The 23,673-nt window shown below is 39.1% G+C and overlaps 2 protein-coding genes across 4 annotated transcripts; one reads left to right on the top strand and one right to left on the bottom strand.

Annotated features, from left to right (window-relative positions):
• The first annotated feature begins 647 nt into the window (after positions 1 to 647).
• On the top strand, positions 648 to 11,509 carry emc1 (ER membrane protein complex subunit 1). 2 transcript variants are annotated; one of them, XM_044131715.1, is made up of 23 exons: positions 648 to 797; positions 1,195 to 1,322; positions 1,426 to 1,491; positions 1,590 to 1,683; positions 1,777 to 1,905; positions 1,993 to 2,119; positions 2,224 to 2,373; positions 2,509 to 2,676; positions 2,968 to 3,039; positions 3,162 to 3,260; positions 3,416 to 3,512; positions 5,043 to 5,159; positions 5,331 to 5,339; positions 6,288 to 6,487; positions 6,648 to 6,797; positions 6,967 to 7,128; positions 7,265 to 7,384; positions 7,475 to 7,612; positions 8,277 to 8,450; positions 8,597 to 8,807; positions 8,920 to 9,004; positions 9,378 to 9,507; positions 10,581 to 11,509. In XM_044131715.1, exons 1-23 carry the CDS (start codon positions 706 to 708, stop codon positions 10,758 to 10,760), a joined length of 2,898 nt encoding a protein of 965 aa, XP_043987650.1. In that variant the 5' UTR covers positions 648 to 705; the 3' UTR covers positions 10,761 to 11,509. The 2 variants fall into 2 exon arrangements, with proteins under 2 accessions (XP_043987650.1, XP_043987658.1); XM_044131723.1 differs by lacking the exon at positions 5,331 to 5,339.
• Positions 11,304 to 22,854, bottom strand: LOC122839774 (ERBB receptor feedback inhibitor 1). 2 transcript variants are annotated; one of them, XM_044131744.1, is made up of 4 exons: positions 22,668 to 22,854; positions 16,887 to 17,059; positions 16,430 to 16,509; positions 11,304 to 14,670 (listed from the first exon to the last, which is right to left on the bottom strand). In XM_044131744.1, exons 2-4 carry the CDS (start codon positions 16,931 to 16,933, stop codon positions 13,688 to 13,690), a joined length of 1,110 nt encoding a protein of 369 aa, XP_043987679.1. In that variant the 5' UTR covers positions 16,934 to 17,059; positions 22,668 to 22,854; the 3' UTR covers positions 11,304 to 13,687. The 2 variants fall into 2 exon arrangements, with proteins under 2 accessions (XP_043987679.1, XP_043987672.1); XM_044131737.1 differs by lacking the exons at positions 16,887 to 17,059; positions 22,668 to 22,854 and having other exon boundaries at positions 16,430 to 16,880.
• Positions 22,855 to 23,673: the final 819 nt, after the last annotated feature.

Below are 23,673 nucleotides of genomic sequence, written 5' to 3'. Positions count from 1 at the left end.
CACATCATTATATCCATAAGTAGTTAAATACATTTGTATGCTTGCGATCATATAAATAAGATTAGAAGGTCCTTCATAAACTGACAAATAAAATAATCAATTTATTCCATTGTTGTAGAAATGATTCAATAATTTATTGTAGAAAAAAATAAAAATGTTTATAAATTGTTTGAGCATTTACTGTATTTTATTATCTCATAGTTCTGACGAGACACTTAGATTTTTTTCCGGAAGCAAATTATTTATTTATTGTACTAAAAACACACATTGCATATTTTTTTATTCTTATTGAGAAAACAAATTTTTCAGCAGTAAGAATACACTCATCTGTTTGAGAAACCTTAAGACCTGGTTTTGTTTGGATTGTTGTATACTTTCTGAAATGCTTTCTCATCATCTGTTTTGCTTATGTTTCCAAATAATACTAAATGTACTTATTGTATCCAGCGGTACTGCTGGATGACTGAGTGGGACTTTTCCCCTTTTTGATTATTGGAAAGAAATATTATATACAATGGGAAATTATAAATATTTGTATGCTTAACTAAATATATTTTACAAGTTGTCATGTCCACGAATCAAGCAAAGCGGTTATGCGTTGTACTTTTTGACCTGTTGGTGGCAGCACCTCCGTTTTAGCAGGCAAATAGCGAGTCTGACCACTTTCGACTTCCTCCTTCCGTTGAGCTGGTCAAAGCTGCTGCAATGGCAAAGCTAATTTTGCTGTTGCTGAAATTATGTATTTTATTCTTTGTTGTTCATGCTGTATTTGAGGATCAAGTAGGAAAATTTGACTGGTAAGAACAGCCCAATGGGCCATAAAAAATAACGTTTTTATAAGATATTTATTCTCACAATTTGAAGATGCTAATGGTAACACCTGTCAAAGCCATTAGCTTCGAGTCGGTGTGTTTAGTGAACATTTTCAGGAGAGGACATTTTAAAAGAAAAAAACAATCATAACGATTTTTTTAAACGGCAGGTTTCTAAATAATATTTAGAAACAATGAGCCACTTAAGCATAGTTAGTAAAAGAAAAATAGATTGATTTTTAAACATAAGTAATCATTATAACTAAATTAGTTACAAGTTATTCATGCCAGTGTTAGTGATAACAGTAGTTATTCGGTTGCAAAAGTGATAATAATAGTTAGTCAAATTAATAATACATTTTTTTTATTTCTTGATTCACAGGAGACAGCAATATGTAGGCAAGGTTCGCTTTTCTCATTTCGACACACAATTGCAGTCCTCCAAAAAAGTCCTTGTAGCAACAGAGAGTAATGTTTTTGCAGCGCTAAATTCCAGGACAGGAGAGCTTTGTAAGTATTTTTGTAGCCTTAAACAGACACACATGTTAGCTGCTATATATTCTCATCTTTTGGCGTTAAACACAACACACTCCTCTATCCATGTCTGATACAGTTTGGCGACATGTGGACAAAACTGGTCCAGAGGGAAACATCGATGCACTTCTGCACCATGCACAAGGTGTTTATTCAGTTTTGAGCTTGAAATTTAATATCTGCTTATGTTAGCATATTCACTAATGTGCAACTTGTTTGATACAACTTGTTTTGTGTGCTTAGATGCGGTACTAGTGGTTGGAAATGGGCGCATGTTGCGCTCCTGGGACATCAACGTTGGTGGTTTAAACTGGGAGATGTTGCTGGATACTGGCAGGTGAACACCTTCATGGTTTGCAGTTGTGACATTTGAGATGGTTCTTTTGGATTAAATCCTAACTGTTTGTGTTTTTGTTGTTGTTGTTTTTAGTTTTCGCTCAGCATGTTTAGTGGGCCAACAAGGAATAGTCAAACATGTCGCTGTTTTGAAGAAAACTGTCATCTCTGCCCATTATTTATCCAATGGGCATCAAAAATGGGTCGAGAACTTGCCAGAAAGGTAAAACATTCTATTTTCATGCTATTTTTTATTGTATCAGCAATATGATCTTTATTACTAATTTTTTGTCATTTTTTTCCATTGCAGTGAAACTGTGGATTATCAAACTATGTATTCAGGAGGAAATGGTCAAGTCTTTGTGTTGGGAATTGTTCCCCATTCCCATATCACTATTGTTGTTTACAGCATGGAAGATGGCGAGATAATCAAGCAGGTAACCTCTCATTTAATAAAACTTGAATGTCTACCAAGAAGATGTCACTATGAAAGAAAACCTGAACTCCAATTTGTTCCTTTTTTGGTTTGGGATTGTTTCAGGTCTCGATTGAAGCTCCATGGCTGTCTAACATACCAGCCAGCTGTGCAGTGGTTGGTCAGGGGATGTTGATGTGTGTAGACTCAACAACAATGTCCCTAAATACACTCGACTTACACCAACAGCTACAGATGACTCGGATCCCCTTGCAGGTATCAAGTAAACCAAAACGAAACTCTTTCAATTCTATGAAATATTTGCCTCCCTGCTTCCGTCTATTTTGATTGTCTATATCAATGCTTTTTTCCCCCTTCTCCCTAACCTTTCTATCGATTGTCATATCACAGTCACTTGGACTTGAAGTGGACCCAGACTTCCATCCATCGCTTGTGTCACACCAGCCCAACCCTGCCCAAAACCCATTATCAGAGTTCTTCCTTCAGCTTGGGCCTGAACGTTATTTGCTTCTGCAGCTGAACAACGGGCAGATAGTCACACTGAGAGATTTCAAGCCTGTATGTAATTGTGTCTTCAAATTTAATTTTTTTATCCCTGATTATTTTAGCTCCATTGCAGCCCAAGGCAACTTTGGTCGAAAGCCCAATTGATCTGGATGGCTTGAGTGATTTTTAGTACTGGGTTTTCTTGACTGTGATTCTTGCACATTAAGAATTCCATCACATTTTATATTGAAATGTATTATTCTTATACTTTTAGATTGACAGGGTTCTATAAGATAAAGCATACAAATGAGTCTTTTGTGAGGGAAATACGGTAGTTAGTGACATATTTTTCTTAATTTATAGGCACTGCTGTCTTCGTTTGTGACCACTGGAGAGAAGACTGTCGCAGCTGTTATGTCACCCAAGAATAAGACAGTAAGTTCATATAGGATTGCTCTCTCAACTCAATCTGGGTGTAAATATTTAGCTTAGCGAATTACAATAAATAATACATGAGAATTGATAAAAGTAAGTGATTATTTGTTACCACCCCACAGGCTTGCAGTATCAACCTCTTTAGTTCTGACACCGGGCGCAGACTTCTTGACACAACTCTGATCTTCACTGTGGATCCTAACGGAGGAAAACCCGAGAGGGTGAAACTTGCTGTTTTCTTCCCATTGATCTTTATGTTTCACGAAGCAGCAACAGTATCAAAAGTTATCTTACTGTAATCCAACCATTAGTTTGTCCTGTTCTGGGATTTAAAGAATCTTTTAATAAAGCTACTCATTTAAATCCTGCCCTGCAGCTGCATGTCCAAGCATTCCTGAAGAAGGATGACTCGGTCGGCTACAGGGTCATGGTGCAGACAGAAGACCACACACTGACTTTCATTCAACAACCAGGTACGGTGAAGCAAGCAAAGTGGGCTCCATCAGCCTCCAGTATTTGCTGTTTAAATCGAGCAAACTGTTCCAACTATTGTTTCATAGTGCAAACCTGCCTGATTCTCTGTTTTATCATAACTTCCCCTGTAATAACGCAAATAAAGTCAGCAGCTCTTTTAAAATGAGGATGTTAAGGTAAATTGAGAGTTAATTTTCTCTTGAATCAGTGTGTAAACCAGCGTAGGGATGCCCTTACAACGCAACCCGACTGTTGCATCAGCAGATAATATTGTTGTTTATTGTTCATTGTTTAGGATCCCCATTAGCTGGGCCTCACACTCCCTCTTCCTGGGTCCAGCAAAAGAAATCATTAAAACAGATTTAACATACGGATCAATAAAAAAATTTAAAGGTCATACAAAATGTTCATACGTTTATAAAATGTTCAATAATTATCTATTTCAGTTATAAACGAAATAGGTACTTTGCTCCTAAAAAAACTGTTGTAGCTCTGGTCCGACGTTCCCCAACTCTAGTTCAGCTAAGATTTCAAATAGGGGCCATGCATCCTGTTTCTAAAAGCGAACGTGTCTGCAAGGTTTAACAGAAATGTAAAAAAAAAAAAACATCCCACTGCTTGAACAAAGTTTTTGATGAGGAAGCCTAATCCTGTTAGAGGTTTCAGTGGCACTGAAGCCTATTCCAGCAGCCATCTGGTGAGGGGTGGGTCCACACATCGCTTGCGGGGCCAACCCAAGGACAGCCGCTTTCGCTCATGAGCAATTTAAAGCAACCATTTAACCCCACATGCATGCTTTTTGCACAGCAGGGAGAAGCGGTACCCATCAATGTATACAGAAAGAAAGTCCAAACTCCTGAAAATTAAGGCCACAGCCGGGATTTGAACCAGCAAGCTCCTTGCTGTGAGGCAGAAGGTCAACGTGAACAATGAACAAAGAATGTTTTATTGTGTGGCGTTTGAATAGATATAAAAAAGTCAGGATCACATACTGTACTGAAGCATTTTTGTCTCCTCCCACTGTTATTCTCTTTCCAGGAGAGTCTTACTTGTGAATGAGTTCAGTGTTCACTGTAACTGCATTTCCACAGTGTTCCATTTTCTATTTCTATTCTTTAAATAGCATTTATTTTTTCATATATTTGCTTAGTTAAAAGAAACCAGGTCAGATCTTAGAACTAGACTATGATTACGGTAAATATATTTGCTTTTATAAGAATCTTATTCCGGTGTGATGGCGGTATTTGGGTTTTTAAGAATTGGTAAGTGTATGATCCTTCTAGAACACAAAAGTAAGTGGTGAGCCATGCTTTGCGTCATGATGACGCCAAAGGTATTTTCTGCCTTTTAATTATGATAAATAACACCCGACCCACACATTCCCAGTGTGTAAATAGTTCTGACCTTTTCCACAAGGGAAAAAAAAACAAACAAACATGTTGTTAGAAAGCTCTGAACCTTGTGGGCTTTCACAGGGTGTGGAAGGTAGAATGAGTGACTGCAGACGACTAATGAGTCTTGTTTTCCAGGGCGTGTGATGTGGACCAGAGAGGAAGCCTTGTCAGACGTGGTGACAATGGAAATGGTGGATCTTCCCCTCACTGGGACACAAGCCGAGCTTGAGGGCGAGTTTGGCAAAAAGGCCGGTAAATGCTTTGATGTTCATCCAAGTCTTTTATTTATTTATTTATCAACGTTGGCTGGTGTCCATTTCTAACAAGTGGCTCTTAAATATAGCTTGTGGTTGTGACTCGCCTGGTTGGTTTATTATTTTTACTCTTGTTTTATTCTGTCTTTATTGCTGCGTGTGGATTCAGCCATTCAAGGTAACACGTCTCTCTTTGTAACGTTTCTTGACCGCCTCCGAAAATGTTAGGTTTTAAATAATGTTGTGTCAAAAAAGCAAATTCTCTTCTGCATTTACTCTGATGGAGACGGGATTTTTAAAATTTATTTAATATTTTTGTGGCCAATTTTTAAATCTGTGCTAAGGCTTTAGTGTGCCTAGCCCTTTAAGAATGGAAAAGAAAAATAAAGCATTCACAAATATGAGTTCACTTACCATCCTGCTGTGAGAAGTCATCAGTTATAACAGGATCAGATATGATGTCATGTCATTTATCTGTACTAACAGTTGCTGAAATGCTTTACAAAAGCTTAAAAACAAAAATAAAATGATCAGTTGACATTTTAAGCAGTCTTTCACCTTTAGTATTCGTCTATCATCACTAATAACATGGCGTCGGTGTGTATTTCCAATACAATATAGTTTCTTACCCAAGTCTGAACCTTCAAAAGAGCTGCCAGCTGTGCCATGTTCTGACTAGCCTTCCTGTTCTCTTCTTAAAATGTCTTGCTCTCTCTTGGCAGCTTTAATGAATCAACATGTTCTAGAAAATAGTTTTCTTTTTCTTACATCGCAGTGTGATCTCTGTTTTTATTTTTATGCACCTAACTAGTCTGAAAAGTACTAGTTTGGAACCTTTGCCACTTAGTTAAAGCATCCACCCCAAAGATGGTTGCTGTCAATTATGGCCTGGTAGCCCTTAGCAGTGCGGTCTGTTCACTGATTGGGGAAAAAATATGTCATATATCGATATGGAAAAAAAAGTGTTTTTCTGTCCTGTGCCCTTTGTTTAGTCGCAAAAGGCACTAAACAAAAGGCACAGTTTTGTCTTGTTGGTTTAAATTTAGTTAAAATATGTAAACAATGGCTCTTGACTCTTAAAGTGCATCTTTACAGAATATGTTTGTTCTTGTTCTGATCTCTCTAGATGGGTTGTTGTCGATGGTGTTGAAGAGGCTCTCCTCTCAGCTCATCATGCTGCAGGCCTGGATCGCCCACCTCTGGAAGCTGTTCTACGACGCCCGGAAGCCCCGCAGTCAAGTCAAAAATGAAGTCTCCATCGAGAACCTGTCGAGAGACGAGTTCAACTTGCAGAAAATGATGGTTATGGTAACATCGTCTGGAAAGGTAAAACTGGAGAGACTAAAAGCTCACCTTCTAATATTCACCTTATTTTGTTTGTTTGTGTTTTCCTTCCTTATTATTTTGCTGTGCACGGTTATCTGTACAGTCTAAGTTAAGGCTAAACAAATCAGAGCTTTCATCTTGTTTTTCTGTTCCTGTTAAGCTGTTTGGGATCGACAGCAAGACGGGTGGAATTTTGTGGAGGCATTACCTCGACAACGTCCCAAAGAATGCTGCTTTTAAATTAATGGTTCAGCGGACCACTGCTCACTTCCCTCACCCTCCACAGTGCACACTGCTCATCAAAGACAAGGTATCTAATGAAACATTGGCACTTATGGTGAAAAAGTTTAATAGTCAGTCTCAATATCTTTTCTTTTCCTGTTCAAAGTCTCTTTAAGTTGCAAACGTCTGGCACGACGAGTGATTTCTAGTTTTTGTTTCACACATTTTTTTTTGTCGGGGCTTTTTTTGGATGACAGGACACGGGTCTGGCCACACTTCATGTGTTTAATCCCATCTTTGGAAGGAAAAGTCAGGTCACACCACCTGCCCTACCTCAGCCAATACTTCAGTCACTCCTTCTCCCACTTATGGACCAGGATTATGCCAAGGTCCTGCTCCTCGTCGATGACCAGTACAAGGTCAGATCAAAACCTCAAATTCTCCACGACACCTCACGCATAAGATTATAGTCACTGTATCTTCAGTTTAGAATCGCAGCATTTTGATTAAGGCCATTTTTCACCTATTGTTTATTGTCTATTGTTTCCACTCCAGGTTTCTGCCTTTCCTTCAACCAAGAACGTCCTGCAGCAGCTCCAGGAGACGGCTTCATCCATCTTCTTCTTCCTCGTCGACTCCAGTCAGGGAAGACTCTCTGGTTACAGACTGAGAACGGCAAGTTCTTCTTTTCACATTGTGTTGCATTCTGAAATAATGCTCCAGTAATCAGTGGAAGCTAACAGCGGTTATTTTTCCTGCTCTCAGGACTTGTCAACTGAGCAGGTCTGGGAGGTCATCATTCCAACAGAAGTACAGATGATTGTCTCTGTTAAGGGGAAAAGGCCTAATGAACACGTGCACTCACAGGGCAGGGTGATGGGAGACCGCAGTGTGCTCTACAAGGTGCAATAACATTTTCTACGTGATGTAATTGCTATTTGAACGAGTTCTAAAATAGCTAAAATTGCATTTCTTTTTACCAGTGAATAAAAACTTCTGTTGTAACATCTTGTAATAAAGTGGAGTATAAATCTCAGTTTGCACTCAATATTAAACACAATGGTTACACAAACACAAATGGACGTCCTCGAAGATTTAGGAAAGTTCTGCGTCTTAACATCTGTGCACATCCTACCTAGTGTGGAATTTGATTTCATTATTTTCCAACGCTGTTCAGTTATGTAACATATATATATAAATATATATATTTAAAATCATGTTTCCAAATTTTTTTGGTAGAAGTTGCTCATCCATTTATCCATTGATGATATGCTCTCTACTCAAATTTACACTGGAAGCTGCTCAGTTTATATTTAAAACATTGTAAGAGACGTCTGGAAATAAGAGTGTGGGGAAAATACTCCATTTTTATATGAAAAAGTTTGGGAGCATTCATAGGAGTTGTCTTGGATTGTGAGGTCAACTAATGTAAATTTATTTCTCATTTCCACATACATTCTCTTCTAATTAATTGTTTAATTGCTTCGGAGCATATTTTTCCTTTTTTCAGTTCAAAATATTCAAATGCAAAATGTTATCCTTTTTATTTGTTGCTTTCTGTTAATAGTACCTGAATCCAAATCTGCTGGCTGTGGTGACGGAGAGCACAGACGTGCATCAGGAGCGCAGCTTCATCGGGATCCTGCTCATCGACGGTGTGACCGGTCGCATCATCCACGAAGCTGTTCAGAGGAAAGCCAGAGGACCCGTTCACGTTGTCCACTCTGAAAACTGGGTTGTGGTAAGCCAGGACGGATTTCCAAGTTCCCAAACGGAAAGACCCGTCCTTCGTTTTGCAGATCTGAAGCTGCAGCGGTTTCAATTTTGGTCTGTCGCATAATTAATGTAATGTTATTCACGTTTCCCCTTGACTGTCAAACGTAACAGTACGAATACTGGAGCACCAAGTCTCGCAGGAACGAGTTCTCCGTCATCGAACTTTACGAAGGAATGGAGCTTTACAACAGCACCGTCTTCAGCTCGCTGGATCGGCCTCACGCCCCTCAGGTGCTCCAGCAGTCTTACATTTTCCCGTCTTCCATCTCCACCATGGAGGCCACCCTGACTGAGAAAGGCATCACCAGCCGCCATCTGCTCAGTAGGTTTCAAAAATTATTCTTCTTCATCCTCTCCAAATTTAATCTTGGTGAGTAAAACCACAATATTTAACACTTCTGAAACATTTTTATTTTTTTTTCCATTTGCCACAGTTGGTCTGCCATCTGGGGGGATTTTGTCATTGCCAAAGATGTTCCTCGACCCACGCAGGCCTGAAATAATATCTGAGCAGAGTCGGTGAGTCCAGACAGATGTGGTTTAACAATGAGCTGATTTATACTGCTTTGCTAAAGTTGTCATTCCCTCTTTTTTTATTATTATTTTTTTTTATTTACATTTTGTCACATTGTGTCCATGCAGTTCAATATATTTAATGTGACATACATGAAGTAGTGCATAGTTATGATGAGGAAAAGAAACTAAACACACATTCTCAAAATGTCTTTGAATAAGAATCTGCACCGGAGGATGAACACAATCACGGTTTTCCTCCCAATTTACATTCATTCACAGCTTTGTGTTGGTCTAACACACGAATGTTGAAGTTCAATGGGTTTCCCGAGGCACTGACATTAACCTTACATTAACCTAGTTCCGACTCGATTTCCAGGGAGGAAAACCTGATACCGTACTCACCGGAGCTGATCATCCGCACCGAGTGGTTCATCAACTACAATCAGACCGTGGGAAGAGTGCGAGGAATTCACACGGCCCCGTCCGGACTGGAGTCAACCTGCTTGGTGAGTCGAATGTTACATTACAGAACGTGAAATAAAAATGACAAAGGCTGTGTTTAAGCAAAAAAAAAAAAACAATCCTCCTCTGAACTTTAAGTTGCCAAACAGCTTGCAATATCTTCTAATTCCCAGTGTGTTTCATTTAAAAGAATGTATTTATTAGGTAAGGTAACACAAGCCTTCTATGGAATGTGACATGATGCTTTTTAGGGGGAAAAAAATGTCTGTAGTATATTTTGTAGGTTTGTAAAACAGCCAGAATAAACCGTAACTAAAGAGATTTTAACTGTGTTTGGAAGTTTAGGCGACTTAATCCCTATAGGCACGGTTGTGTCATAATGCTGCGCAAGTAGAAAAGTACGGATATTTTAGTTTGGGTAATTCTTTCTGTGTCGTAATGATGGTTTATAATGGATGGATAATTTTTTTTTTGAAAGCATGTTTATTTCACTTGAACTGGTGCCACATTTGTAAGGAAGTGGGGTTTTTTGTTGTTGTCTTTTTTTTTTTTTTTAGTTGAGCTGCAAGTTGAGTGGGCTTCTTCCTATAAAACCTTTTTAAATCCTGCATGTTGAACCCAAACAGATTGTTCTGCTGTTGACTCTTATTTGGTGGCGTTAACTGGATTAGATGACTGAAACCTGGGGGGGGGGGAAGACTCAACTTTATAAAGTCATTTCAGTTGTGAGAGGGAGAAAAAACTGTGTACAACAGACAGGAACCTTCTCTACATACTGGTCACCAGCCTGGTCACATACCGGAATGGCGTCCATTTTCTTTGCCACAAATATGGTTGTTAGACTCTAGCATAAGCATCAAGTCAAAACTGATCCTACCATAGTTATTCCTGATGGAATTTGTTCCCTCATCTTTCCCTCCAGTAATTAAAAAAATGTTTATTCGTTCTTCTCTTAATTCTTTGTTTTAGGGCCTTTTTTTTTGTTTTTGTTTTGTACCATTCTATTTCTTTTTTTGTTTGTTTTACGTTTTAGTCAGTGACAATAAAACGGATACCGTAAAGTACTAGATATTTCATTTATTTAAAATTTTTTATTTACACGTTTTATTCTTTGCAGGTGGTGGCATACGGTCTCGACATCTACCAGACCCGCGTGTATCCCTCCAAGCAATTCGACGTCCTAAAAGACGACTACGACTACATGCTCATCAGCAGCGTCCTCTTTGCCCTTTTCTTTGCCACCATGATCAGCAAACGCCTGGCAGAAGTCAAACTGCTTAACCGGGCCTGGCGATAAAGCCATCTCATCGAGTCCTGCATCAGAGAGCCCTGCGGCTGCACGAAGGACCTCGCTCCGATGAGACGAGACTGCTGAGGTCGTGCCTGCAGGGAAACACAAAGGCCAAAGTTCAATAAGGCCCTTAAGGAACTGCAGGGGATAGTGGGTGGGGGAGGGGAGGGGGGGTGAAACAAAGGGGTAGAATAAGGTTTTATGTGTTTTATGTTTTTTTTTTGTTATTTTAACTTATTTTGCAAAAAGAAGAAATGACTCCATAATAGAACCGTTTTGTTCCTCCCCACATCACTTTGATTAAATGTTGATCACATAACTAATTACAAATAAATTTAACAGAGTTGGGGTTATTAAATTATGTTTGTCAAAGTTAAGTGCTTAAATATAGTTTATTCTTACAAAAAAAACAAAAAAACAACTTTGCATATGGTGTATACTTCAGCAGTCCTAATGGAAAGTTATAGTAAATTTGGAAGTCAGAGCAGAAATGCAAGAAAACTGTTTGAGCCTAAATGGTTACTTTAATATTTGTTGTTTTTTTTTTATCTGCTAAATTGCCAGGATATCCTGTAGTTTTGGTTTGATAGGAAAGCAGCTGAACTCTGACGCAAGACCAAGCAAGGACAAGATGATCTGCGGTCAGCCATTTAGATTTCTAACAGATGGCACTGTTATAAAATTAGAGGAACATGTCAAACAGTAGACTTCATTTTCCCTGTTTTGATCCATTAAAATCTTTCTGAGAACTCCCATCTGAATGTTTTTCTTTCTTTCCAAAGCCTTCCAAGCTGCTGCCCAAAAGATTGTTGAAGCGTTAAACTTAAGGCACTTCACAAGTGAACATTATGCAGATCAATCTGTAGGCAGGACTTCATGTTTTTGCTCACACTTACCCACCCCTCCCCCAAAAAAAACAAAAACATTCAGAGCCCCTATTTTAATGGCATCTGGTAGAAAAGATCAAGAAATAAGTTACACAATGAATAAGTTATTTATTTCATTAAATAGACCATAAAACAATATTACAATCTGCAGCCTTTCAAGGGCCTGAATCCATGTTGAACCTTTATAAGAACTTCATGAAGTCGGTGTAACAAAGGTTGTAAACATGAGTCTGAACTTCAGCAGTGTAAACGTAAATGGATTTCATCCACAAATCTCTGTAAAAAATAAATCCAACGCGGGCAGTTGCCATGTCAACTAAAGCAACGCTGACAAAAAAATTTACACATGGGGATAAATGATTATCATAAAGGTGAAATTTGATTTGAACTAAGTAGGCCTCCTTTGTCTGGAAAAATTAAATAATAGGCGGAAGACCTAAAAGCGGATTAGGATAGTATGTAGAAAGAAGCAACTCTTAAAAAAAAACAAAAAAAAAAAACTGAGTGAATCCCTTGATCACATTTCATTTGAACTTTAGGTGTGGGTTTTTGTATTCAGATGTCTAATTGCATCTTTTGATGTAATACGTTCTAGTTGGAATGTGTGCAACAAAAATTCACAAAGTTAGGTTGTTGCATGTTAAGATCTGTTTGCCTATTTTCTCAAATAGGCAAACTGATTCAATCAAAACCTGAAAATTACGACAGGAAACACTTTAAGGTCTCTTCTGATAATAGGGTGTGTTCACCAAACATATGCTTCACTGTCAGATTTAGCGTCAGTCCGAATGTTTAAAAAGATCTGAAAATATTACATCTGTGAATATATTAGAGGCCTTAAGTAGAATTATCAGGGGAAAAAAAACAACTTGTGCAAACAGAGCATAGGCACAAGCCCAGCTTGTACCTTTAAGTGTGTGCTCTCTTTTAAGGAAAACAGTGTTGGTTGAGGCTGGTTTTAGTGACATTAGCACAACTTTGCAAGAAGCACTACTCAGTAATTAGACATTTAAAAAACTGCAGGACAAATATATCTCAATCAAGTAGAATATCGGTTCGAGAAAAGTAATCTAACCGTCATTACACATAGTGATATATTTGAAATGTTTTTGTTTTTATTTTGATCATTCTAGCTTAGTTAATTAAAACCTCTAATCACAAACAGAAACAAACACATGAAATATATCAATCTGTGGGTAATGACTACAAGTTTTGTTTATTTAAACTAAAAAAATACAACACAAAAAAAACAGATGACTTTGTAATTAATTGAGAAATACTTCTCAGTGAAAAAAGTTAAATGAGGTAAGTGTGTTTCCTCCACTACTAGAGAAATACTGAGTGCCGCACTTTATTGCTGTAGGGTTGAACAGTTAAAATGTCTCTTAAAAATACTGACCGGTAGGATATTCAGTCAAAAACAAATCACAGTGAAACCAAAATAAAATAAATGGGTGACAGATGATAACATAAGTACAGCAGTGTATCATGTACACAAGGTGAGTTAGGCATGGGTCAGTCATGGGTCAGTGCTGGTAACAAGGTACAGCTTGGTTTAAAACCGTTAATGCCAGACGTTTCTGTCACATCGTACCTGTGGCTTAAAGTCATTTTAATGAGAATGAAGAGAAATACTGGACGGGTCATTGTTCTCCTACCTGTTGATATGCACGACCAGTCGGCTGACTGGACGAAGGCTACTTTTTCTTTTTTTCTCATCTTCAATTCTAAAGCTGCTTTGTAAATTAGGTGGTTTTACATTGAATTTCACCTAACAGGTATTCTTTGCTGTTATTTTCCACAGAACACCTTGATGTGATTTTACATTTATTCACAGCACACAATCAGCTTAACGGACTCCAAGTGTTGCTCTGTAAAGAATGGCAAAAGCATATAATGCTCTCCATAAGAAGCTCTTAAAAGCAACCAAATGTATACCTTTTTTTTCTTATTAATACCATGATACTGTTTTGTTTTTTAAACTAAAAATTATGCCATAAGACAGTTTTACTGGCCCATGCCTAATGTAAGTCACTTGCTTTGCATCTATCTTTTCTGCCACACACATCCCGTCCTGGTGGGCTCGCTCAGGAGCCTTCCCCGCCTCTCGGCGTGGGTGTGCCGCCCCGGCGGCAGCAGGATGTAGTGTGTGGCGCTGGCCTGTTTGCCGTCCTTCAAAATGGGAACGATGCAGGGAGAAAACTGTGCCGCCGGCGGGGCCCTTTCACTCTGCTGCCTCTGTACGGTCTTGCTCACATAATTTGGATTAGCAGCAAAACTCTGCGTGACGGGCATCACGCCGTTGATGTATATCGGGAGACTTTTGGGGCTCGGGGTGCGCGGCGGGCAGGGCGGGACCAAGGGGACGCGTGGGGGGACCTTGGGAGGCTTTTCGTCGTCGTTGTCGCTCGCTGGCTTTGAGGAAGCTGAGGGTTTGGACGGGATGGGGATGCGAGGAGGGATTCGAGGTTTTTCAGGGAGGACGGGCGGATAACTCATACGGGCGTCAGAAGGAAAACCTGAACAGGAAAATCGGTTTCTGGAGGATGGCTGGGCTTGGTTTGACAGTTTCCCTCCAATAGAAGACACCTTGTGCTGGTTGACTCTTTTCTCATGAGCAAATTGATCAAAGTTTGCTGCAATTCTGGGTCCTCTGCCCAGTGGTCTGTCCTCTCTGCTTGGCCAGGAGAAAGCGATGGAGTCGGATCCAGCAGGCCTGATCCCCAGTGAGGCCCCCTGGTAGGCAAAATTTTCCTGACCACAGTTTTTGTTGCTGCTTCTGGTTATCGCCTTTGAGCAGCTTTTGGGCAGGAGGCGCTGGCGGTCGCTGGTAAAGAATTCGACCTCACTGTCTGCAGCTTCATCTGACATAAAGTCCTCAGGGTCAGGCAAAGGAGGGAGGGGTTTGGCCTCTTTCTGGCGGCCTTTTCTCCGGGACGAAGGGACCACCTGGTCTCCCTCGCAGGGATGCGGAACGTTACCCGACGTTAACCGGTAAGCATCGGAGTAGAAAGCAGGAAACTGGGTGGCTGTGGAAGGAAAGAGACACAAAGCATTAAACCAAATTAAACCCCAAACTGCCCTTTAACTAAGAACTTGTCAAGTTGATAGGAAGTGTCTGTTATCACTGTTTCTTCCTGCAGAGGAGAAAGAAAAAACACCTCAGAGGAAGAAACATGGAAAAACAACCCGCAGTGAAAACAGATAGTGGACAGGAACCAATTGTGAAAACACCCGCCTAACCTATCGCTTTCTTCGCCAAACATCAGCCACAACACCCTGATTAACACAGGAACTGTCATTATCTGCAAAACGGGCCATAATCTTAACTAAGCTTCCCATAACCTTCTTTGTGGAAACATCCAACGTGTCCCAGACTGCCGGAACAGCTGGTGACCCAGGAGCGATATCCTCACCTCCTGTCTCTACTCTGACATGAAACTCAGCTCCGAGATGTCCGACTCATTCTCCTTCTCAGACGTTTTGTGGGACAAATAAGATTTAACAAAGGAATATAATCTCTGATGCTAGTAAAAGAAAATAATACACGCATATAACATCAAACTGTTATATTTCAACTGCACATATTTACTGTGAAGTAACAATTGCAAATATCTAATGTTAATTTACAATAATCTATGCAAAAATGTTGTTGACTCGTGTGGTTGAGAGTGTATAACAGACTCACAGTGAATATAACAAAATAATGTAAAAATTTAGAGAAGTTAAACTTTTAATTTGATTGTGTTTAATGAGTATGAAAAAATAAATCCCACATAAAGAAGTTATGGCTTTCAACAAATATAACCTTTGCTATATTTATTGGCTTCCCAAACAAAACATGCGAGAACATGTAGGTGATGTTCAGAGTGTGTCAGACAGGGATGTCCAAACATTTTCACTGTGGGATAAAATTGACAAGTTAAATGTAAGGGGCAAATCAATTTTTTATCCATAAAAATAAAGTAAAATAATTTTTAACATGAAATACTTTAATAAAACAAAGCAGGGAAAACTTCACTATTGTAAGTTTAGAAAGGGGTCTCAGACATTAACATTAATAATAATAATAATAATAATAATAATAATAATAATAATAATAATAATAATAATAATAATAATAATAATAATAATAATAATAATGAATGCCATTTCTTGACTGAAGGTTTTCTATTTTGTTGGCCCAGAAAATGTATTTAATTTATTACCATAAATTAAGTATATTATATTATTAAGAATAAAAAAGTCAGGATCTCTACATGTTTGAATCTGGATGTTTGTAGCTCTACCTAAAAATATGGCAAATAAGCCAAAAATACTTTGTTACAAATTACAAAATGTTTCGATCTGCATTAACCTCGCTTGCTGGAGGGCCCAAGCAAAGTTATTCCAAGGGCCACAAAAAGCCCCCAACCCGCACTTTGTACACCCCTTTGGGGATTATGGATTAATAATTACATATTCCTAGAATCTAGGATTTTTCAACTACAGCGGAATAAATATAATGCTAAACAGAAGTCCATCCCTAAATCCCACTTAGAAAAATAGGATAGTAGAAACCTTCTGTGGGATTTCACTCTCTTCCACTTGCGACAAAAATCACTCAAATCGAAGGTTGTATTTTTATTCAGGTTTTCAGTGTGAGGTGATGCTACTGCAAGAAAAGATTAGCTCTTGTTGAGGCTTTCCACACCGGGTGTTCCAATAAAAGTGGACGGCGCGGCAACCAGTTGTATCTTCCTCCGTCGCTGTTCAACAAGTTAAGAATAACAGCGCTATCTGACTCACGGTTAAACTCCCTGGTCGTCTGTTGCTGCCGAAGCTCCGTCAGGTTGTGGTCCATGTCAGCGCTCAGGCCGAAGCACACTCTGCAAAGCAAAACAGCCTGAGCAACCCGCACAGATTCATGTCCGAGTGTGTGAATGATTCCTGCATGTAACCCGCTGTCAATCAGCTGTTTCATGCTGAATGGCAACAAATATGCATGAAACAGAAAATATGTTCCACATAATTGTTACACTCAATATTACAGGTTAAGTGAATCCTTCAAACATGTTGTATGTTACTGTGCTACATCGTTTTCAGCCATATTGTTTATTTTCTCTGTACAGCACTTATAGAGGAACCTGCTTTCGGGTTTGGGTTTTTGGGTGCTCTTTCCAAATAAAGCACATAAATATACCTTTGCCATAAATATACTTTTAAAAAAAGGTTTTTCTGTAATATTTAATCAACATTTGTTTACCCGTGCAGTTCTTGGTGGCCCCAGTAGTTACTTTGATTTTCATCCATGATGCGGCAGAAAGGGAGTCCCTAATATTCAAAAAGGTCTGAAAGGCACTGATGCGAAGCTCCAACGCCAGTTAGCTCCATCAAACCCATCGCAGGTTCATTTTAGGCAGCAGCCGCAGCAACAAGCTGGTGGGAACACACACAGAGACACTTGTTAGAGAAGATCTGATAAAAAAAAAAATAAAAAAATCAGAAATAAAATAAACACTCTTTGATGTTTGGCTTGTGGGCATTATCTTTGCTTTGGTTTAAACGGGATTTACTGGAGTAAAAAGGCTCATAACAAAGCTACATGAGCTGGCTGTACAATTCAGGCTTCCACCCTGAGCAACACGCCCGGCAATTAAAAGAGTCATCATCTTATCTGATTAAATACTTTAAGAGAACTGGGAACATAAGATTAGAATCACTAAAGCCTTTAGTAGTAAATAAGAAATGATTTGACTCGACGGCAGCTGTGCGGGAAGCGCAGTGTTTTAAACGAGGTAGCATACAGCGCTGCAAAAGAGTTTTAAACCACAGGTTGTCTTTGAAATGTACTTTCTTGTAACATTTTAACGGGTTTCATCAATGTACTATATTTTTTTGCTGCCATTTTGTTTCTTTTCTAAATTTCTGTTGAGTCCTAATCATAACAGTACGTACTTGTAAGAAATATTACCCAGGTTCAACTGAAAAATAGTACATGTTTACATCTTTAATAGTTTGTTTTAGTTGTTTCAACACAACAACAATTATATTAATATCTTAATCCAGTCAGTTTAAGCAACGGCAACACAGTTAAATGTAATGTAAAAAAAAAATAAAAAGCTTAATTGCGTTTTACTAGGAGTACTATTTAATTTTCATCACATTACAGCCAGAAACATGAAATTATTGATGTTGGTTGATTGATTTTATGTGACAGAGTTTGCAAAGCATTTGAAGCAGTGCTATGTCATAAAACAATCTCCTAAGCTTTAGATCTTTCACAACTAACAGTTCAATCCATCATTTGAGAATAGAACAAATACGACTGCAACATGGCCACTCTGGAGGAGCTGCAGATATACGCCACTCAGCTGGTAGAATCTGTTGACAGGACAAATATTCATTCTGCTTGCCACAAATCTGGAATTGTGGCAAGTAGAGCGTCATTAGTGAATGAAAGCTAAAAAGAAAAACAACAATTGTTGAATTTGTAGGTTGCCACAGTTTATGTTTATTTTTAGTCTGTAGATGTGCAAAGCTGGCTTTTATTTGTAAAAAAAAAAAAAAAAAAGATGACAGCCTTTTCCATCCCATGTACTTTCCCAGAAAAGAACATGGGAAGGTCTGGAGTTGCAAAGACAAAATTAAAAACTTCCTAAATGTTTGGGAATCTTTAGAAGACACGGCAAAAGAACACATTCAGGAATTTGTTGCAACTTGAGCTGCCATCAAACGCGAGTAAATCGTGTTTATTTTCAGCACTGCACGGAATGTGCTTGAAAAATTTGAAAAGCAGACAAGCGTAGGAAAAAGGAGAGCAAGCTGTTTGTTTTGTGTCGACTCCACACTCGGTACATCTTACGTCAGAGGCACACACACACACACACACACACACACACACACACGCACACACACACACACACACACACACTAAAAAAAACCTCAGAGAATGAAAAAAAATTGTAAAAAAAGACTTTGCAAGCTTTGCAGAGATAATGGTGAACTATCACATCATGTTTAAAGGATAACAGGAAAGTCTGGCTCTTTTTGCGGTACTGCAGATCTGTACACACAAATACAATCCCTCCTTTTTTTTTGGCACAAGACACATTAAAACATAAAAAACTGACAACAGCCTAGTAAATGACTTCAGTCTGCTGTAGCAGCTGCTGAACAGTATGTTTCGCTTTGTACTCTCAGGCTGTTGCGCAACCTCGGGTCAGATGTGTGTGAGGGAGGAGGAGGCGGCTCTCCTCACTCCTTCCTCTCTCTCTCTCTTGGACCATGAAACACGGCAGTATCCGCCCGCTCAACAGGGGCTAATTGTACAGCATTCCTCTGATCCGGAATCACAAACACAAGCAAAGTACAGAGATAAAACAGAAAATTCGGTTTGATCCCAGGAAGACAATGGGTCTTATTTGGTTGTTTATGAAATCTGTCCAGGAAAAAGCATCCAAGTCAAAGTACGTTTAAAATTGTTTTATCCCACCAGAAGTTAGTGTCATATTAATGGGATTATCTAATCCTTCTTGATGACAAAACATTGAAAATGTACACTTAGTGCACGATCAACTGCAGTGAAAGGAGCATTGCACATTAAAATGAAGCTATTAATTAATCCCACCTGACCGAAGGTCAACACCTTAACCATCGCAACGTCCTTTAAGTCTCACAGTCCTGCTTTGTTTCACGGCCCGTATCAGACGTCCGAGAGCTGAAGTGGGAAGCAAAACCATTCGAAGCTCGCAAAGTTAACCCCACACAGACCAAACAAAACATTGGCTCATCTGTGTGTTTGAATATTAATATCATTCCTAAACCAACCCGTCTGTGGCGTCATTTCCACCCGAGAGCCTCGGCGATGGAAGACGCTGAACAATTAGGAATTCTGTGGGCAATTACTCAGCATCCATGAATGGAAGCACTCTCAGCCGTGAATGGGCCTTTGTGCAACGCCGGTGGAGAGTCGGCCAGGCCTGAAAATACAAGTGAACTCTCCCATGAGGTTAGGACGAGAGATACGCCATGGAGACGGGCCGGCGTGGCCGAAGCATGAGCCTGCGCCGCGCATGGTGAATGTGCGTGTTGGCACACGGCGAAGGACAGGGCGCAAGTTGGAGGAAGCAGTTTGCTTTAGGTCGTGCAGGAGCTTGATGTGCTGTCCTTGGCGGGCACCAACCTCACATTTGTCAGGCTTTTCACCGGTCAGACGGGTATGGATGAGCCTATTGTTGCAGTGTGTTTGCACAAATGATGTGCTTTAAATCCACAAATTCATCAGTGTTTAGTGAGAGCCTACCAGCTAGCATGAAGTTTTCATAGCCACAACAACAATAACAAAAAAATAAATAAAAAATTGTCCTTTGCAGCCTCACCTACAGCATGATGCTGCCACCGCCATGTTTCACCATGGGGATGGTGTCTCACAACACTGTAAAAAAAAAGCGTCTCTAATTTACGGTAAAAAACCTTAGAATTTAACCGTCAATTCCGAGTTTTACCATATTTATACGGTGAAATTCTGGCAACCACAGCTGCTGGTATTTTAGAGGCATTTTCATTTTACAGTGAATCTGCATTGCTGGTTTTCTGCCACATGCACAGTGATTTTGCCTGTGTTAACTTAAATTAATTTTAAATTTTTCATCTGACCAGAGCACATGATTGACAAAGATTTAAGAAAATCTAATGTTTTATTATTATATTTTTTTTAACCAAGGAAATCAAATTTAAAATTCACCATGAAAATACTTCAATCCGAATTAAAAACTAGAGTTGGTTTTATTAAAGGTTAAATAAATGTAGCAGACTCCCAACAGTATTCTCAGCATCAAGTGGTTTTTTTTTATAACATATAAGTTTAGGTCATATCCTGTAAAGGTGTCATGTCCAAGCCAATCACCATGACAAGTTTTAAAGTGATAATGGTCGGTACTATGTGTGTGGCGAGATTAATATTACTCTCGCCACACACAGACCTCTAAATAAAACTAATATTCTGATCCATCTACTACAAAAAAAAAATGTATAAGGCTCAGCCCAAGTGTGTCATGGATTTTGAAAGCACATGAACGAATTCTGGAACCTGATTACCCATTGTAAACCATAAAAATGTGGACACGCCTATGGTGCCGTTCATAAAGTCATGTATGCAGAAAACAAGTCATAAAATGAGCAGCCCCGTTTTCTTTTTTAAAAAGATTTCATGAAGATCAAGCCAAAGAATATTACAATTTACAGCAAACATGTATATTAAACAATATACTATATAGTTGTATAACTATTGTTATTAAATTATGGTATCATACCAGTCGGTGTAGGAAATTCAGCATTAATTATTTCTAAGGTAAACTGGATGAAATGAACTTATGTAGTTGGACAGGAGTAAACCAGGAACAGTTTGCTCTGCTTTGTTGAACACCTATGCTCTGTTTTATTTATGCAGTGTGTTCATTAACCAGGCTAACAGCTATTAGTAATCCAGGCTAATTTCAATGTATTTTTCAGCAAATCGTACTTTGACACTGTGGCATAATGTTCGCTGAAGAAAATTCAATGGTCAGTAAAATACAGCTAGCAAGATGTGCAAAAAACTGCTTTCTACAGCCAGCCATCATTTTACATTCAAGGCGGCCATGTTGGTTTTTGCAATGTTGGTTTATTTATAAGGAGCTTTTATTTGTTTTTCTAACTTCAGAAATGGAAAATTAAACCTACAAAACTACAATACAATACAAAAAGCGTAATTTCACAAAGTCAGTCAACCAACCAGGCAGAACCAAAGAACAAGAATGTTTCTTCTATATCTCAATCCCAATGCTTTCCTGTTTTATAAACTGAGACATAGCAGATAGATAGATAGGTAGATAGACAGACAGACAGACAGACAGACAGACAGACAGACAGACAGACAGACAGACAGACAGACAGACAGACAGACAGACAGACAGACAGACAGACAGACAGACAGACAGACAGACAGACAGACAGACAGATAGATAGATAGATAGATAGATAGATAGATAGATAGATAGATAGATAGATAGATAGATAGATAGATAGATAGATACTTAAAACTTAACTTAAAAACATTTTTGAAAAAATGAATGTGTTGGTCAATCAATGAGATAGAGTTTGTGATTGTAACGTGGCAAAATATAAAACTGTATCTGAACAGTTTATCTGAATAGTTTTTGCACAGCCATATTATATCAGTAAATATATCATTATGGGGGCTGCACAGTGGCGCAGTTGGTAGAGCTGTTGCCTTGCAGCAAGAAGGTCCTGGGTTTGATTCCCGGCCGGGGATCTTTCTGCATGGAGTTTGCATGTTCTCCCTGTGCATGGTGGGTTCTCTCCGGGTTCTCCGGCTTCCTCCCACAGTCCAAAAACATGACTGTCAGGTTAATTGGTTTCTCTAAATTCTCCCTAGGTGTGTGTGTGTGTGTGAATGGTTGTTTGTCTTGTATGTCTTTGTGTTGCCCTGCGACAGACTGGCGACCAGTCCAGGGTGAACCCCGCCTCCCGCCCGGAACGCAGCTGGAGATAGGCACCAGCAACCCTCCCGACCCCATTAGGGAAGAAGGGTGTAAGAAAATGGATGGATATCATTATGGTTTTGCAAGCCATTTCGGATCTCTTCAGCGCCCTCTGTCGGGCCCAAAGGGAATTGGTTGCCTTTCAAATCTGTCAGTAATCCAGTAGCGGGACAGCAGGACAGCGGAGAGTCCCTCTGGGCAAATAACCTAATCTATGTGGGTTATTAGCGTTTTCGACCCATTAAAAAGAGCATGATTTGAACTGCAGCTTTATATAAAGGCTCTAAATCCATTAAAAACTATTTTTGAACAGAGGATGTTTTCTAAATTAAATTCCCGTGAGCAAAGGGGCTCCCTAAATTCACAACATAAACTAGTTCAAGAAGACAACGTGTTCTTTTATATTATACACAAGCCTAGGTAATTTCCAGTCACCCTTTTATTCAACTATAAGTCCCAGTTTATCAGCGGTAAAGCACTCGGCAAAAACTTAAAACTCTTACCAGAAATAAATCCCGACTATGTCTCAATGACGTAAACGCGTCTTGATCGATTCTTGCTTCTCCAAGGCGTTCAGAATCAAAAGTGTAGCTGTTGTGAGCCGGAGTCCCATCAGAACCGAGCCATGTGCAACATCCTTCCTCTGTCAACAAGGCAGGGAGGTGAAACCGATTTGGTCAGAGTGACGCAGTTTTCCATAACTCCTTATAAATGGATCCAACACCCTGTGAGCGTTACTGTAGCTCCACCCATTGCTGCCTTAAAGGGGAAAAAAATCTCCCTGAACATGAAACATTCCACCATTCATTTAAAAAAAAAAAAAAAAAAAAGAAAAAAAAAGTACACACCAAATATAGCTCAAAATGAAAAACATTTGCTCAGTGGGTTTCTTTAAAATACCATATTTTAAATGGGTTTTCATTTTTTCGTATTGCATCTTGCTTAAGATGCAATACGTTTTATGTTTAATTAATGGGACAGAGCAACACATAGTAGCATAACTGTGAAGCAGACAGAAAAGCTTTATTATTTTTTATATACATTTTTTGAACAGTATAAAGTATTTTGTAAGACTGTTCAGAATGACAGGTGTAGGTCTTCTGGTGTGCAAAGACTTTAACAGCTTTGCACATCTGGAGAACAACATTCATTCCCAACCTAATTTGTAAAGTGACTCAATCTGTGTCCGATTGTTTTCAGAGTGTCTGTGAACATTCATTTTTGATTCTTGCAACAGATTGTCAACAGATTGTCAATAGAACCAGCAGCTTTGGCCCATTTACTTCAGTAATGGGGTAGACTTTGACTAGGCCATTCTAACACGAGAACATGCTTTGAACTAATCTTACATTGTAGCTGTGGCTGCTTGAGTGTATTTTCAGCCTCAAGTCAAGTTTCTTCCTGCCCTGTTTGTAGCCCCAACCACCCTCCCATCAACTGTGACCAGAATTACAATTTTACCTTCCTTTTTTTTCTTTAACAGTTCAAGTTTTTTGTTGATTCTTGCCT

This window comes from Gambusia affinis, linkage group LG01, assembly GCF_019740435.1.
Source record: "Gambusia affinis linkage group LG01, SWU_Gaff_1.0, whole genome shotgun sequence".
Lineage (NCBI taxonomy): Eukaryota > Metazoa > Chordata > Actinopteri > Cyprinodontiformes > Poeciliidae > Gambusia > Gambusia affinis.
This window is presented reverse-complemented; position numbering and strand designations above follow the sequence as displayed.